General features: G+C 32.1%; 3 protein-coding genes across 7 annotated transcripts in view; 2 read left to right on the top strand and 1 right to left on the bottom strand.

Moving 5' to 3' along the window:
- LOC141460673 (uncharacterized) overlaps positions 1-17,300 on the bottom strand; it is a 53,820-nt gene that overhangs the window by 18,803 nt on the left and 17,717 nt on the right. The gene's annotated exons all lie outside the window — the stretch shown is intronic.
- LOC141460675 (uncharacterized) lies at positions 1,245-7,448 on the top strand. 4 transcript variants are annotated; one of them, XM_074140928.1, is made up of 3 exons: positions 1,245-1,400; positions 2,430-2,571; positions 3,708-7,448. In XM_074140928.1, exon 3 carries the CDS (start codon positions 3,721-3,723, stop codon positions 4,864-4,866), a length of 1,146 nt encoding a protein of 381 aa, XP_073997029.1. In that variant the 5' UTR covers positions 1,245-1,400; positions 2,430-2,571; positions 3,708-3,720; the 3' UTR covers positions 4,867-7,448. The 4 variants fall into 4 exon arrangements, with proteins under 4 accessions (XP_073997029.1, XP_073997028.1, XP_073997026.1 ...); XM_074140927.1 differs by having other exon boundaries at positions 3,687-7,448; XM_074140925.1 differs by having other exon boundaries at positions 3,704-5,064.
- Positions 10,004-17,245, top strand: Srp68 (signal recognition particle 68). The gene is made up of 11 exons (XM_074140911.1): positions 10,004-10,235; positions 10,324-10,390; positions 10,713-10,826; positions 10,901-11,057; positions 11,135-11,256; positions 11,859-12,042; positions 12,174-12,413; positions 12,580-12,711; positions 13,181-13,335; positions 16,388-16,649; positions 16,720-17,245. Exons 1-11 carry the CDS (start codon positions 10,142-10,144, stop codon positions 16,963-16,965), a joined length of 1,773 nt encoding a protein of 590 aa, XP_073997012.1. The 5' UTR covers positions 10,004-10,141; the 3' UTR covers positions 16,966-17,245.

Raw genomic sequence — 17,300 nt, 5'->3', positions numbered from 1 at the left:
TAATAGAAGAGCGAATTTTCTAAGAGTTTTTCAATATTTTTAAGAAAACAACCAAAGCTGATGTCTTTTAACTTAGAACGTTAACTTCTCGTACAAAAAAAACATCAATTATAAACTTTCAGGGGTTCTCAGAAGTGAGGGTACACTCGCCTCCTGTAAAGAACCATTTCACTAAGCTGTAAAGCGTTAATACCTGTGTAATATTTGTAAGAATTGTGATAATTTAGATAATTTATTTTCAATTGTGATTGCTTGAAGAATATGGTATAAAGTGCGAATATTTTGAACGATTTTTTTTTACTTTGAGGTACCTTTTTTCAGATGAAGACTTTTTTCTTTATTATTATTATTATTATTATTGGCGCCCGGGGCTTTTTTCAGTGCACAGCCGGCCTCCGGACAGTGTTCACACGTTACAGACAACACTCTCCATCACCAAACAGTGAGCTGTAAGAAGCTCCTAGGAAGAGAAAATCTATGGGTCAGCAGCTGGATTCGAACCCGAGACCTCCACGTGGGAATCCAATACGCTAACCGCATAGCTAATCCCTTCCCTACCTATTGTTTTTATCATTGATTTCATTCGTCGTACCAAGCCTATTTAGAAGATTTTTATCTGTGATCGATTACGTATTTATTCATCTTTAGAGATTGGATCAATGGTTTGAAGAGAAATTTGAATTCTACACATAAAGCTTCTACCGAATTCGGTGATATAATGAGATATTGGGGTGAACCCTGACAAAACTTGTGGAATTCAAAACTATCTACACAAGCAATCTAATGTTTAAATTCCTTAGGGTGAAAGAAAATCTGAAACCTTTCAGAATTAACACAAAACATTTGCTTGACAGAACAACTGTCATTTTACATCATTGCGGTTACAACTATGCGTTCATCTATCTATTGCTTTGATTAAATATCTATAAAATTTGAACTAATTTGTGGTGAGAAGATTATGGTACGGTACGTCATGTTTCCGACTCAGGTCCACTTATTATAATGTACCTATGAAGACTGCCATCTAACATTTGCTAAAGAGCCAGTGAAAGAAATGGCTTTAGATTCTAAATTTTTCTTTTAAAATTTAATAGTTTATCATAAAAAAAATGAGTTCGAAGAAAGTGACCTAAAAGAAATTTTATTGAGAATTGAAGCATTAAAAAAACGTTCTGTAGATTTTTTTCTTTGTTCAAAATTGCCCGCTTTTAATAGTCGACCCCCTGCTTGGCTATTACGCTAGGAGGGTGAGTGAGCTCTGCGCCTGAGCAGTGCTTGACAAATCAAAATGTTTGTGAGCAGGTGTTTCTCCGTGGAATCCATATATTTCTTTGATCCTTTTTACTAGTTAATACCATTCCTCTTCATTTATCTTATGTTTCTTTAGCCTTTGGAAAATGGTAAGTAATCAAAGTCTAAATTTTACATACATCATTTTTTAAATACAATATATCTAGATATGTATTCGCTTAAACAAATTCAGTTAAGTTTAAAGTACAATAGTAAGGGAACTACCCCATTCCAATGACGCCATCAAAACCTCCCCTTCGTGATTATATGTCCTTTAATAAAAATGTTCTCTTTTTATACATTTAATTAGATAAATATTTTTCCATCTCGTAAGGGCATTACATTAGTTTATTTCATAACTATTAAGCCTTTTAGTTTAATCTTAATGAGCTAAACTGTCTGGAACTAATTATAAATATTAACGATTTGTTTGACTACTAGTTATAAAAGAGAGAAAAAAAGTAGCATAGTGGGGAGTCCATCTTTTTTATCCCTCTATAATGTTATCAGTTATTAATATTTTTAGTTAGATTGTGGATGTATTGATTTCAGTATACGACGAATTTCTAGTTTTTACAATCAAATTTTTAATGTTCACTATTTACCGAAATCTACGAAATATAATAATAAATATAATTTAATTAACGAATGTGTGTAAAAGGTAATAAAGTGGATATGTGTTTTGTATTTCATTTTTATTTATTTTTTAAAAAGAAAATTCATTGCTCCATTTTTTAATTCATATATTATCGAAAACTGTGTTATACATAGATTAAATTGAAATTAGACACACATCCAATGATTAAATCAATGTAAAAAAATTAAAAAGCAGGTAAAGATGGATTGCATTCATTAAAAAAAATTTTAAAAAATTATGTTTAATAAAAGTTTAGTTTTTTTTTTTAATAAAAGAGAAAAAGTGGAATTTTCAGGTAAAAATTACGATTCGAGAGATATATTTAAAAATTCCAAGTTCCAAAGTATTGATAATTCATGGCTGCAAAAAATTTATAAGACAATAAAAATAGCCTGACTACTTCTTTCTATAGAGAAGTTATTTCTTAGAAGTTTGCTCCACATTTTTAATTTTGAATTCTAATTTGTGATATTTCTTTTCGCTTGATTTTTGTACATTCCAGGACTTTCCTTTGAGTTGCTCGCAATTTAAAATTTAAATTCGTAAAGATAAATTCTGAATCATGACGAATTCGGAAAGATAGTTTTATAAGAAGATTTCGAACTTTTCATTCAAGGCTTCAACTTTTTTTTACATTCATAACTGTGAGTACATACATATATTTATTTAAATGATTTAGTTACCATTTTTTAATGGTTCATTTTTTCCCCCCTGAGGGAAGGGATTAGCTGAGTGGTTGACGAATACTGGATTCATCTTGCCAATCACCATAAAATTAAGAAAAATATTTAACAGATAGTAAATAAGGAATTTTTCGCTTAAATCCTTTTTTTTTAATCCTTGATTTATTATTTTATGAATGTTATTTTTTGATAATCATTTTCTCCCATCATTTATCCAGCTTTTAAATGAATTTATAAATGCTGTGTAGTCACATATTTTTTTTTTTTAAGCTATCTAATTTCAGTATTTCTGTCATTAGAATTACAATTTTGGAATAACTGAGATTTCAATTGTGGATACAATACTAATATTTATTTCATATTGTACATTTTTCTTCTCATAAAAAAATAGATATACATTTTTTTCAAAGATAGAATTTTAACAAAAAATTGTACATTTTATTATTTTTCTTTAAAATAGTTCCTGTAATGGTAAACATGAAAGTAAGAATGAAGGTTTCCGTTTAGGTTATTTATTTCTCTTTTTTTAAGGCGCGTTAACATCGTGGTTATTGGCGCCTGAAGCTTTTTCCAGTGCACTGCCGACCTCCGAACAGAGTTCTCTCGATAAAGATAACACTGTCCAACACCGGGAGTGAGCTTTGAGAAGTTCCTAGGAAGAGAAAATAGGGCCAACAGCTGGATTCAAACCCGGGGTCTACGCGTTGTAATCCAGTATTCGTCAACCACTCAGCTAATCCCTTCCCTCAGTTCTTAGTAGTATTAGTGAAAAAAAGATTTTCTTCATGGTAATTTCATTAATAACATATTATAGGAAATAAATATTTTTGTACAATCATTTAAGTTTTTCATGTATCTCAGTTAAAGAGTGACAGACAAATAAGAAAACGAGCAGAGTGAAACTAGTTTAGCAATACCGAATTTGTTAGATACGCTTCAGCCAACCAACTCGAAAGTTCCTTTAATATTAGATCGGCAAAAAAATACACATGTTTGCTACAATTTACTCGAAAACGGGACCAATTGTTTTATAAAACGTTTGCTTATTACCTTAGTTTTTAATGTTGTTTGTGAAGATATCTTATTGTTGCAGGAAGATCTCTGGTCAATATGAATTTCTCACCCTTTGGAAACCATTTTGCAACCGCAATTCCTTCTATTCATCAGTTTGCTGCAAAATTTTCTCATGAAGGTAATACCACTACTGGTGTAGGAACTCAGACCATTGGTACTATTAGTGAAGAACCTATGGTTAGCACAGCAAACCGATTTCCGAATCATTTCCCAACAAATCAACAAGGAATGTCTGGAAAATATCAAAGAGATAGCAGTACACAAGTTAACAATATGGTACCCACTTCTTCACCGAATCAATCTAAGTACCAATCAGATATTCATCATCACTTTCCAAACTTACCTTTGCCATACAATGGACATTTAAGACAAGAAGAACAGAAAAGGTCTTCCACGTATGAAGAGAATATGCAGCAAGAAATTTGTAACTTAGTTAAAAGAGAGGAAAAAGGTGAAAATACAGACTATACTCCGAATGTACAAGGACAACAACCTGGAATGCCTCCGTCGTGGCAAAGTATAGCCGCTCCTGGTTCTACTGTGGCAGATTATCTTTCACATCTTCCGGCCTCCACCCTACCAATTTCCATACATCATTTTTTAAAATATTCAGCAGAATCAATTAAAAAAGATATCGAACCTGAACACTCTCATCCTCCACCGGCACCACCGCAACCAGAACTAAAGAAGAAAAAGAAGAAGAAGCCACCTAAGGAGAAGAAACCCAGGCCGAAACCAGGTGAAATTCGTTTGACTACCGCACTTGATGGATCAACATTGTACTGTTGCCCAGAATGCCACATGGCGTACCCAGATAAATCACTTCTTGAGCAACATTTACTTGGACATACAATGGAACGTAGATTCTTTTGTGATATTTGCGGTGCTGGCTTAAAGCGAAAAGACCATCTCACTAGACATAAACAGAGTCACAATCCAGAAAGACCATTTGTATGCACGGTTTGTATGAAAGCGTTTAAACGTAAAGAGCAACTAACATTACATTTTGTCATACATTCTGGTGAAAAGAGACATGTATGCACTGAATGTGGCAAAGGTTTTTATAGAAAGGATCATCTGCGTAAACATGCTCGTAGTCATATAGCTAGGCGAGTAAAAGCGGAGATTAGCCAACACGTACCGACCACTACCAACAACCAGTCGACTGAACCTATATCCTGAGGTTCAGCCAATGGGAACATGGTTCCCAACAATAATCACTTTGGTCCCGACCTTATGGCCTTTGTTTCCGCTGCTAGGGATTGCTTTTAAATAAGAATGAGGGAGAAAAGCCCTTCCATTTTCCCTCTAAGATTTCTCCTATTATATTCCTTTCAGTGTTTCTTTAAAAAAAAAAAAAAGAAAGAAAGAAAAGATAAATACACGTGGAAAAGTTTTAAGGATTACAACCAAAAAGTTGTTAAAATCACATCAATTCAATGTATGAATGAATTTCACTGTACTAGTGTACCCAAGTTTATAGAGCAAAAAGAACATTGGTTAGTTTTTGAATTAGGACTAGAGTACTAAATAGTAAAGTTAATTATAATTTAAAGCTATTTACTTCGTGAAGGATGAAACAAAAAATAAGTAACTTAAACACAATTGACGAAACTTGATAGTAAACGTTTTTATGTTGACAGTATAAAAACAGAAACCATTTATTGTACGAGTGTATTTTATATTATTTCTAAGTAAGGGTAAATATGTACAGTGTTCTAAAAGTTAATGTTAAGTAAGTTTGTTTTCTTTGTGTTTTTTGCAGGAAGAATGAATAATCCTATTTATTATAGTATAAACAAAAAAAAAAAAAAAATGGATGAAGTAAAAAAAATGTATCCAATTTATTGTATATTTCTATATTGTGATTATCCTGATCGAAAAAAGAAAAAGGATTTTTTTAGGTATGTATTTATTTATAGAATTTGCAGACAAGCCTTGTACTTATTTAAAAAAAAAAGTTAGGTTTAACTATGAAGTATTTGATTTTGTGTATGTGATCTTATTCATTATTCATATAATTATGAGCCAAAAAAATACTGCAATGTAGTAATTTTAGACCATCAAGAGAACTCTTATTATTCTCAGAGCCGCTGAGATCGGGGAAGGCGGGCCGGATAAGCAAAGGCCAAGTTTATTAATTATAAAATAATAAATTTAATATACTCTACAAATTTAAGAAACAACGGTCAAATATTAATTATGGTGGTAAACTTATAGAAAAGCAAACCGAAGTTTTTGAATGAAATATAGGAATTTCATAAATCTTATCATAAGTTGGCAGACAAGTAACTAACTATGAAAGAGGTAAACCAATCAAGAATTTTAGTAAACATAGTAACAGTTATGAGAAGATTTAAGAATAAAACTTGCGCACAGTTTCATTCAAAAAAAATAGTTACAAATTATGTTTTGTACGTAGTGTAACACTTAAGCAGAGAGCGTTACGGAGTCTTTGACAATTTCTTATACCCTTCAATATATTTCTAAATGTCTTATGTGTACAATAGAACTTGATTAATATACGGGACAAGTCCGAATATCTTGTTAAAGGAGATTTATTGCATTATGGGGCATGCTTTTACTTATCAGGTGTAAGTGAAAACCTTATTTTCAGTTCAATTTGTGCCAAGGAATAATAAGCCTTAAACGTTTTCCGCAGTGGTTCTCCGCTACTTCTTTTTTAATGAATATGTTTTGTAATAATTGGGGTAAAAAAAAAAAGTTGATATCTGACATTGTTTAACAATTATACTATCTCTCTTATAATAAGTTAATTAACTTTATTCAAACTAGATTTACATTTTTAAGTTAAAAGACCCCCAATTAGGAATTTTCCTGGACTCCGCAAACGTAAGCGGCCGCTCTGATTGTTCTCATTACAATATATACATATATATATGTATTGCCTTAGGCAAGCGAATATTTATTTATTATTGAGTGTGGCTTTTTTGTATATATACAACATATAAAATCTACATTTATAAAAAAGTGTGTTTTGTTTCGAATTATGTACTTCCAAAGTACTTCTATATTAGCTGACTGCAAATATAAGTATATTTTAATGTAAATGTAATGAATATTTAAGAATTGTAAGTTTTTTTTTTTTTTTTTTTCATATAAAAAAAAAGGACCTAAGAGTCTTTCCACCGAGTTTTGTTATGATCGTTTGAAATCTCTAACGGTTTGTAGTTTTTTTAATTTATTTCTCTGACTTTCGTTAATTATTTTTAATTAAAAAGAAGAAGAAATATTTATACCAAAGTACAAAATGCCAAAGCCCTAACAACTAGGATAATCAAGTTATAATCAGAAAAAAAAGAAATGTATAAATCTTTTGTACATTTAGCTTTCAAATCGCATTGACTAGTCTTTTAGTACCTAGAAAATAAACAAAAAGTAGAGTTCTTATATACATATAATAATAAATTATTATACGAGCTGTACATATATTACAAATTATATATATCTCAGTGTAAGAGTACAAAAAATAAAATTACAAAAAAAATAAAAAATAATTTAAAAAATATACAAAAAAAAGTGTAGTTTCGTGTGTAGTACTTTTATATTTGTCCGTGCAGTTTGATATTTTGTACACATAAAAAGCATTTTAGTTTTTGTAATACTCAAAAATAACAACACTGTTCCTTTGTAATAATAGCTTGCCTGGGATTCAGATAACTAATTCAAAAATGAAAGAAAAAAGAAAACTGTTGCTTATGTATATTATCAAACCGAATATAAACGTATTATTTTAATTCAAATTATTTTACTATTATTATTATTATTTTCAGTAGAATTTCTCTTAGAAGTGGTCCATTTTAGTTCAGGATGGGGCAGTGTGCAATCTTCCACACTTCTCTTCATTAAATTTCTGCAACAGAATTTTTCGCATAATTTTTGTGATATTAAGAAGAAATGATATTTGGACCTCTCTCAGGACGTCACTCTCAAGGTCCAGCTCTCTAAAAGCTTCTACTGTGGTCTTCTAGTACATTGACAAATTGGAACGACTTCAAACTTAAGCCATACATCTTCAATTAAAAAATTAATGTTCTTCATTTTATTAATTATTTTTTCCTTTCAATTTTTTAATTGCTAGTGGGAGTATTATCTCCAACCTATTGTTCGAAATAATCACATATCGAGGAACCTCTGTACTATTCTTGTTTCCATGACAACAGACTTTAGGATCCTTCCAAAAGTCAAGAATCCAGAGCCAGCGCGTTTACTTTCTTCAAAAATTTCTGTAACAAGGCAATTTGCATAATTGACAGTCGCGATTATCCTTACTAAATCTATCTGATGCATATCTTACAGTTCTACTGCTTGATCGTGATATTTCCGCATCTTCACGGCCGAAGTTTTACGGATATTATCTAAGGGAATTCCTCCGTCTATTCATCTGTCTTCTTGCGGGTATTTAAATAAATGTCCAACTTGTGTAAGGCCATTCTGAAAGTGATATTATTATTATTATTTGAATTATTTTTATATTTTTAATTTAACGCGCGTCCAACATCTGAGCTCCCGAAGCTTTTTCCACAGCTTTGCTGGTCTCAACTTTTCTCGTTACTGACGAGTGTCCATCACCAGACAGCGATATGTAAATGAAAATCAAAGAACTGGCAGCTTTTTGAAGTTCATCAGCTAAAATAAAGTAATTCAGTACTTACTTTCGGTTGGTACTGACGGTTGAGGAATTTTTATAACTGACATACTGCCGGAACCCGAGACAGGACTCAATCAAACGTTACACAAAGTTTTAACATCTAGCGATTTTTTTTTTTTGAAATATTTGCACATACACAAACCACTTTTTGTCGCTAAATTTTCAATAGTAAACTTGAAAATAAATTTGTATACTTTAATAAAGAAAACAGTCGAAATTGAACTGTGTATAATGGCTTGGATAATGATAGAAGTTATTATAGCATTTAAAGTATACAATATTTTGTTAATAGTGCTGTAATTTTGTTTTTAGACAAAATGAGTCAATCTAATCAAGAAAATATTAAGGGGAAAAGAGAGAAAAATAATTTATTTAGAATACTTCCTTCCACAAGCATAAATATTTAGTTGGACAAAGACGGTAGGCTATTTTATATTAGCATTATAATTATTGTTTTTGTTTAATCAGACAATGGAGAACAAGAAAGCTGGCTCGTAGGGTGTGAATGAGTGAAGGAAAATTAGTTCAGATTATGGTGTTAAACTATCAACAACCATTAAGTCTTCATTAGTGTCCTCTGATTGAACCTAAAGAATGTTTATTTGTAAAAGTAGATAGGGTTTAATTGCTGCTAAAAGAGAGGTTTTAGACTTCAAACCCTTTACTTTTAGTGTGGAGACAGATGATTGATATCAAGACTGACCAAAAATTCTTAAATAAAATTGGGAGTGAGTTTTTACTGTATGGAATGTTGTTAACGTACTTAAAACCACTGCTTTTGTTGGTGGTAAAATTAAATTAATATTACAGAAGGAATATTTCTATATTATATTCTTATAATATATAATAATAAATTATATTTCAGATATTTAGTCAACCATAGTTGAGCAGAAATATAAGTCGCTCGAAGTCTAATGCATCCAAATGCTTAATATTGGATAATGATTAAGGGAAGTAAAAAGTGAAACCTTCATCAACAAATCGCAGTAGGTGGTCAAATGAGGACTGACTTACATTAATTTCTTTACTAAAAAAAATTAATTGCCCATGGAGAAATGGTTAAATCTTTTTCATGTAAATAAGGGATTCAAATGCCATTCATTAGGATTTTTTGAGCGCTTTACATTTTCATTTAATTTGTAGAATAATTAATATAATTCATCCATAAAAATGGTTAAACTATGTTGATGTTTACTCTAAGGGATTGTCCTAAATATAAGAAAATACAATTTTTATTGGCGCAATAACCGCGATACTTCATGCAATATTTGTGCCAGATTTTGAACAAATCTCATAAAATAGTTATAATCTGTTATAATGGATCTGTCATCAAAATTAATCTTTCAAGATCACATATTTTTGTGGAATAATGTATGTAATTAATTAAACATATTGTTTGTTGCAGGAGATTTTTAATTTATCTATTTTCAATAACTACGTAGAAAACCAAATGTTTTGGGGCGCATGGGCTTAGTTGGTGATAAGCGCCCTTAACAAAATATTCTGAATATTCTATAGAAATTAATGATAAGGAGTCGATCCAACTATCTAAACAAAAAATGCATTTGGATGTTGATTTCATTTTTTAAATTAAAAAATCGATTTCTGCTTTGAAATCGATAGAAAAATTCATTAACTTGTCTTCAAATCAGATTCTTGTGAAAAGTGAAATTTAAGTAACTTCTCATAGGTTACAAATTATAGAACGAGTTGCAGCTGTTAGTGACGTGTAGGCTGGAAGGCATGACATCTATTTTTTAGATTCACAGAATTTTATTAGAAATAATGGTAGTAGCAGAAGCACCTATTCATTTGGAGAATGCCGATCAACCAGAAGAATCTACACCAGTAAAACAAGGTCCTGTGTTTACTGTTGAGAGTATCCTTTCATATTGCATGTGTTAATTCAAAATTAATTTTCTACTTAATAAAATCAAATCTCTTTATTTTCCTTAATTCTTAATTAGTTTTAAAAATTATAACTGATGCACAACAGCAACATGGTTTGCGACATAGCGATTATCAACGTTACAGGTATTTTTGTTTTCACTATGTTAGACGTCTAAGTCAGAATTATTAGCATAAAGTGTCCTATCTTAGGCGCCTCAGTAGTCGAGCGGTTAGAGACAAGGCCCGTAAAGCTAAGTTGTATTGTGTTACTAGGTTCGATTTCTGGTACAGGCCTTTGATTTTATTTAATGATTAATAAAAGAATTAATTGTTAAGTATGTTTGCTAGTCGCCTTCTTCCACGACACCTAATTTGAAAGTTGGACGTAAGGCCTGTCTGGATAAATAGGCGGCGTTACGTACTTTTTTTAAAGTGATATATCTTAGTAATTATTTATTTGTTTTAGGGGTTACTGTACCAGAAGAATTAGAAGGTTGCGTAAAACTTTGCATCTACCTCAAGGGGATAAGAGGCATTTTAAGCGACGAGATGTAACTGAAATTCATTTGAAAGATGAAAGGCATGAATTATTAATTTAAACTCAATGATTTAAAAATGGTACATTTCATTCATCAGTTTATTCTACTGTGTTAGGTACCTATACATACCATTGATGTTGTCCGAAAGAGCATGGGGATACGCTATGCAGTTAAGACAGGAATCAAACACTGAACCAAGAAAAAGATTTCATTTAGTCTCGAAACTTCGAAAAGCTGTCCACTATGCTGAACAATTGGAATCTCTTTGTCAAGTTAGTATTGTGTTCATTATGTGGAATGTTTTGTTAATGTTATTTTTGGTGCTGAGATTAATTTTTTCTCCCTAAAGTCGGAATTGTGCGATGCAAGAAGTAAATTGGAAAGCCAAGCATATGCTGCATGGATTAGAGGATCATTCTTTTTTGAAGTTAAAGCTTGGAAAGAAGCGATGGATAACTTGCAACAAGCTCAGTAAGACGATTTTTCATAAATTTACTTTACGAAATTATGTTTGAACAATTAGTTTTGCCAAATTTGTGTTATCTAAAGCGGATTTATCCTGTTTGTTTTTGTGAACTGGGAAGATTTTCAAGACAGAACCATAAATAAAAAACACTGTTAGTGTGCTCAAATTATCTATAAAAAAAAATTTAGATGAGGAGCATCTGGACTTAGTGTCGGTTGAAACATCCGAAGGAAAGAAAGCCTTCCAGTAGGAGTTTAAGGAAGTAATCTTCTATCAGATAATTATTGGTGTTATCGCTATAAATCCAGTTCTCAACTACGCAATACTGCCAAGTACCCGATCTTTGATATCAAAAAGTCCACGAAAAGTACATGATATTCTTTAGAAAAATGTATACTATTTATTTATGTTAATTTAATTCTGAATTACCGATAATCGCAGATTTTTGACCCCTTTGTCTTAACAAATTTAGGCAATTTTTCCATAATCTCTGCAGAATGAAAAAAAATTGATCTAAGTTATGACATATAGACCTCAAAAGAATGTTTTTGAAATATAAACCTTTATTTAATCCTAATGTTTTAAAAAGAGTATTTTTCTAATCAAGAGTTGTCTATGAGAAGCTTTGTTCTGCCGTTAATGAAAGTGACCAAGCTGTTTATAAGAACAAATGTGAAGAACTCGTACCAAGTTTGCGGTACTGTGCATATTCAATTGGTGACAATACAGCTATATCTGATCTTAAATCTCTTCACGGAACTGCTCAGGGAGAATTGCTTGATACTTTAGATGTAAGCGTTTTACTTATTTTCAGATATTGAAATTATCTATTGCTAAAAAGTTAATAATCAAATTCCTTTATTCTTATAATTGCTTTTATGTATCGTTGCAAAAGTAATAATATTTATTTCGAATGTTTAAGAGATTAATGGCAGAAGCCCGTCAGAAGGAAGGTGGAGGCGGAGTTTCAGAGGTATCTTGGCAGGGCAGAACGGTGGGTGTGAAGCATCCAATCGTTTCCACATTTCTTTCCACGGAACAAGAACTTGATGCCGCTCTTGAAGGTCAAACTTCTGAAGCTAACATTGATAAACTAGATCGGCATGTTATTAATTGCAAAGATGCCATAGCCGCATTGAAAGATGACATTAACAATGATCCAGTACGTTTTTAATTTTTCTGAATAGCTTGTTGCAGTTTATATAAACGTTTGGTCCCATCCGCGACACCTAATTGGACATTAAGCCCCGCCTGGAAAAATAGGCAATTAATTTACGTTGCTATAAACGTTTGGTGACTGGTATAATTTTAACTTTTGCAAATTTCAGTCTTCAAAAACAAAATCACCTGATGGAAGTGTGAGTGCACTCCAGTATCTGTTATCCTATTTAACTTACATCAGGTTGAACAGAAGCAATCAGAGAACTTTGTTTATGATAAAAAAAGCTTATTCAGAAGAGGTGAGTAGGCCTGTTTAATTGAAACCCATTTTATTGTGCAGCAAATATTAATCATATTTTAAAACAAGTACAATTTTATTGAACTTATATTACATAGGACTATTGAAAAAGATATTTAAAATTTCTCGTCTGATCTTAATTGCTAGAGAGGTGGGGTAGGTTTCTGTAGACCTGCGTTTTCGACTGTGGGAAATTGTTTCTTGTTTAATCATTAATTTAAAGAAATGACTAATTACTCAAATTGGTTTATTAAATTCAGTCGAACAGTCGAAAAATTACTTTCTTCATTTGAAATTTAAGAAAGATACACAAAAAAGACCATCTACACTAGAACTATAACCATTAATTTATATACAATATTTCAATTTTATATTATTTTGTTTCTAAAGTCAAATTTCCTCTCCTTCATTCTTTATAGTTTACCTGTGAAGCGATTAGTTAAAACTTATAATCATCAATTTATTTTTAGGAGGAAGGGAAGAAAGGAAAACCGCAAGATCTAATTCGTCTTTATGAATTAATCTTACAAAATCTTAATGAAATGCAACAATTAGTTGGATTAGAACAGGATAAAAATTTCCAGGATAATATTGAAGCTTCCTTAACTGGTTATAAAGCTTACAGGTTTGTTAAAAAATTAAGCATCCAATTTGTTAATTTCTTGATAAGTAAGGTAATAGAAAGTACAATCATCTTACTTTTATATAGTTATTTGAGAGTCTCTTATCAGAAATTTTTCCCGTACCTCTCAAGGGGCCAGGAGTCATGCATTAAAAAGGTAATAGTTTTGGGGAGCTGGTGATAGAGTGCACTAGCCAATTAAAGGATTTCGGCCTAAATGTACGTATCAGTCGCCGTGAAGATCGCTATGTGTGTTAAGATTGTTTGTGTCAATAAATGCGTTTAGATCGTGATAGACATGAGTTTTCATATGTTGATTTTATTTTTTTTAAGTTATATACGAGGGTCGTTTGAAAAGTCCGTGCAAAGTCAGAGAGATAGCACCACTGGCGCGTATCGAGGTTATGTTTAGTTAGTAGCATCTCTTGGAAGAACACACACCAAGTTTCAGCCAGATCGGTCTATTTCTTTGTGTTTTGCATTTGTTTGAATCGAGGAAGTCGAGTGATTTTCAAAAAATGGACGAAAAAGAATTTCGTGTGTTGATTAAACACTACTTTATGAAAGGCAAAACGCCTCAGGAGACTAAAGAGAAGTTTGATAAACATTATGGTGACTCTGCACCTTCGATTAGAACAGTTTATAAGTGGTTTCAAAATTTTCGGAGTGGCCATATGGGCACAAGTGACGCTGAACGTTCTGGACGCCCTGTTGAGGTTACTACTCCAGAAATCATTGATAAAATCCATGATATGGTGATGGATGACAGAAAAGTGAAGGTGCGTGAGATTGCTAGTACTGTGGGCATCTCGAATGAACGGGTACATAATATTTTGCATCAACATTTGGACATGACAAAGCTATCCGCAAGATGGGTGCCGCGATTGCTCACGCTTGACCAAAAACGAAATCGTGTGAAGTGTTGCAAGGACGGTTTGCAGCTGTTCCAGAAGAATCCGCAGGACTTTAAGAGTCGTTTCGTCACTGTGGATGAAACATGGATACATCACTACACCCCTAAGACCAAAGAACAATCTAAACAATGGGTTACCAAGGGGGAATCTGCGCCAAAAAAGGCGAAGACCGTTCCTTCGGCCGGAAAGATTATGGCGACTGTCTTTTGGGATTCGCAAGGAATAATCCTCATCGACTATCTGGAAAAGGGTAAAACTATTACAGGTGGATATTATTCATCGTTATTGGACCGTTTGAAAACCGAGCTGCAAGAAAAACGCTCACGATTGGCCCACAAAAAAGTCCTTTCCCATCACGACAACGCACCAGCTAACACCTCAGCAGTTGTGGTCGCAAAATTAATGGAAATAGGGTTCCAACTCGTTTTACATCCCCCCTATTCTCCACACTTGGCTCCCTCGGACTACTATTTGTTCCCCAATATGAAGAAATGGCTGGCGGGAAAAAGATTTTATTCAAACGAGGAGGTGATTGCAGAAACGAATGGCTATTTTTCAGACTTGGACAAATCCTATTATTCGGAAGGGATCAACAAACTAGAGCAGCATTGGACGAAGTGTATAAGCCTAAAAGGAGACTATGTTGAAAAATAAAAAAGGTTTACCCAAAAAAATTAAGTAGTTTTTATTTTTGCACAGACTTTTCAAACGACCCTCGTATATCTGTTAATAAAGTCAAGTCCGCCTGTCTCGTAGTATTGTATGTAGGTTAGAGGGTTGAGGAATTTTCCAATTAGCCTCTTCTGAGTCTGAGCTTCTTTGTATATACTGCACTTCAGAATTATGTGGTGGCTGTCCACAGTCATCGTTCATGCAACTACAGAATGGGAGTCAGCCAAACCCAGACTGTAGGTAATGTGATGAGTAGTTCTGATTGAAGCGCAAATCGCTATTGTCGAGAAAAAATGTCTTGAGGCATCCTGAGTTGAGAACCATGGAGAATTTTTTATAAAAGTAAATTTATTTTTTAAATTTAAAATTAAGTCAGAATTTATCAAACCATAATAGGACCTGCGGCAGATACTGGATATTGCGCATGAAATGAGATTGGATACGTGAGAAAAAGGATATATAGTGCCGAATAATGAAATAAAGATTTAATTCAGAGCAGAGTGAAATTTACAGTGGTCCTGATGGATTTAGTGGGAGCGGTAATAGCAGAAATAGAGGAAGCTCAAGAAAGCAATGGATGATCACCTAAGTAGAACAAGATGGTTGGAGAAATGTGAGAATGATTCCTACAGGCTGGGTTAGGACATTGTAAGCCAGAGAAGGATATTGAAAGGATATTTCGATAAAGCAAAAAGGATCCGTTGCCCGTCGCGCAAATATATACATTTTTAGTTAATTTATTTCTTAGTTAGTGATGTGAATTATTTACTTTGGTTTTGTACTTCGTCCTTAGTGCCAATTCAGTACAAAACCTAATAATGTGTTTTCTAAAAACCTGAGTGCTCCACAATTCCTTTCTCCTAAAATCTCTTTCTTGTTTTTGCAAGTCTCTTGGTCCTTAATGTTCTGTGAAAATGTATCTACCTCAGAATGTCGAATTCGGCCATGAAAACACTTAATAATTTTTATATATAATGCTGTTAATCATGAGGATATATGTACCTAATTGTTCGGACAGCAATTGATAATCAATCTTCCAAATTTGTACTTTCCAAGATATTCATATATTCTCTACATTTGAAAAGTTAAATAACAATCAATCAAAAAAACATCAAACATTATAAATATCATTAGCACGAAACCTCCAACAATAAATTATGAAACTGTAATAGTTACTAAGAAAATGTACGTCTCTTCAAAAAGAGAGTCATTGCTTTTTTAAATTTTAGGTGACCATTGTTAACAATAGGGATCAATTTGGGGTGTTAGATATTTTCCAGAATTTGAGTTACTTTTGTGAGATTTAGAAGACTTAGAGCATGTTACGGCATCGCCTTTCTTTGGTCACATGTATCGATTTCTGTACGTTCTTAAACAGATCATTGTTTTTCACATGCCTCTTGGGGTTACTGTATATACAGTATTTATTTATCATTTCTTTAGCTTAAAATTGTTTACTTTATTTTTAGATGTTATTATATTGGTGAAGTGTTGACTGGCACGAAAAAATTTCGAGAAGCATTAGCACTGTACGATCGGGCTGGCAACTACTGTTGTTCAGTGGCAGAAAGGAAGGATTTAGAAAAGACTTTAAAATATGGGCTGAAAGAGTTATCTGGACTAATAGAAGCAGCAAAAAGTATTTGTTTAGCCCAAGCAGTATTACAAGCGTCTGAAGAAAATAAAGATGACATTCAAACTACTATTGTCGATAAAAAATATATTGCAAAAGTAAGTTTTATGAATTATTTGTAAAAAATAAATAACATTTAAATCAATTAAATAAATATTTTTGTTTTAGGTTCCTCTCGTCGATCGATTGGATATATACTATGAAGATCCAAAAATTGCATCAAAACAGGCTAATATTATTAAATTACCTCCAGATATGAAACCGATTCCATGTAAACCATTATTTTTTGATGTTGCTTTAAATCATTTAACATTTCCCTCATTGCAACAAGAACTTGAAAGTAAAACCAAACAAGGACAATCGTCACTTACTGGTTTCGTTAAAGGTCTATGGGGTTGGGGTGGTAAGAAATAAAAAAAGGCTATTACTCTTTAAATTTCTATTATTATTATTATTCTTATTCTTATTTTTATTTAAATCTCATTGCAACAGCACTATCAGATCAGAGTATATTTCTTAACAATGTGCATACGTGTAACTTTTTTAAATTACTTTTTTACAGAATTTGTATTTTTATTTGGAAGCAGTAAAGCAACAATACATTTAATTTTAATTGATCCTTCCCCTTGAAAATGAACTATACCCATATAAATTGTTAATTCCAAGTATAATAAAATAAAACAAGATAAAAATATTCTTTTCTTTTTATTTTACATACCATTATGTCCATCACGTTAATACAGATTATG

The sequence above is a fragment of the Rhodnius prolixus genome, unplaced genomic scaffold (genome assembly GCF_049639745.1).
Source record: "Rhodnius prolixus isolate KJV_2025 unplaced genomic scaffold, Rpr scaffold_6, whole genome shotgun sequence".
NCBI lineage: Eukaryota > Metazoa > Arthropoda > Insecta > Hemiptera > Reduviidae > Rhodnius > Rhodnius prolixus.
Note: the sequence above shows the minus strand (reverse complement) of the source record. Positions and strands in the feature narration are given on the sequence as shown.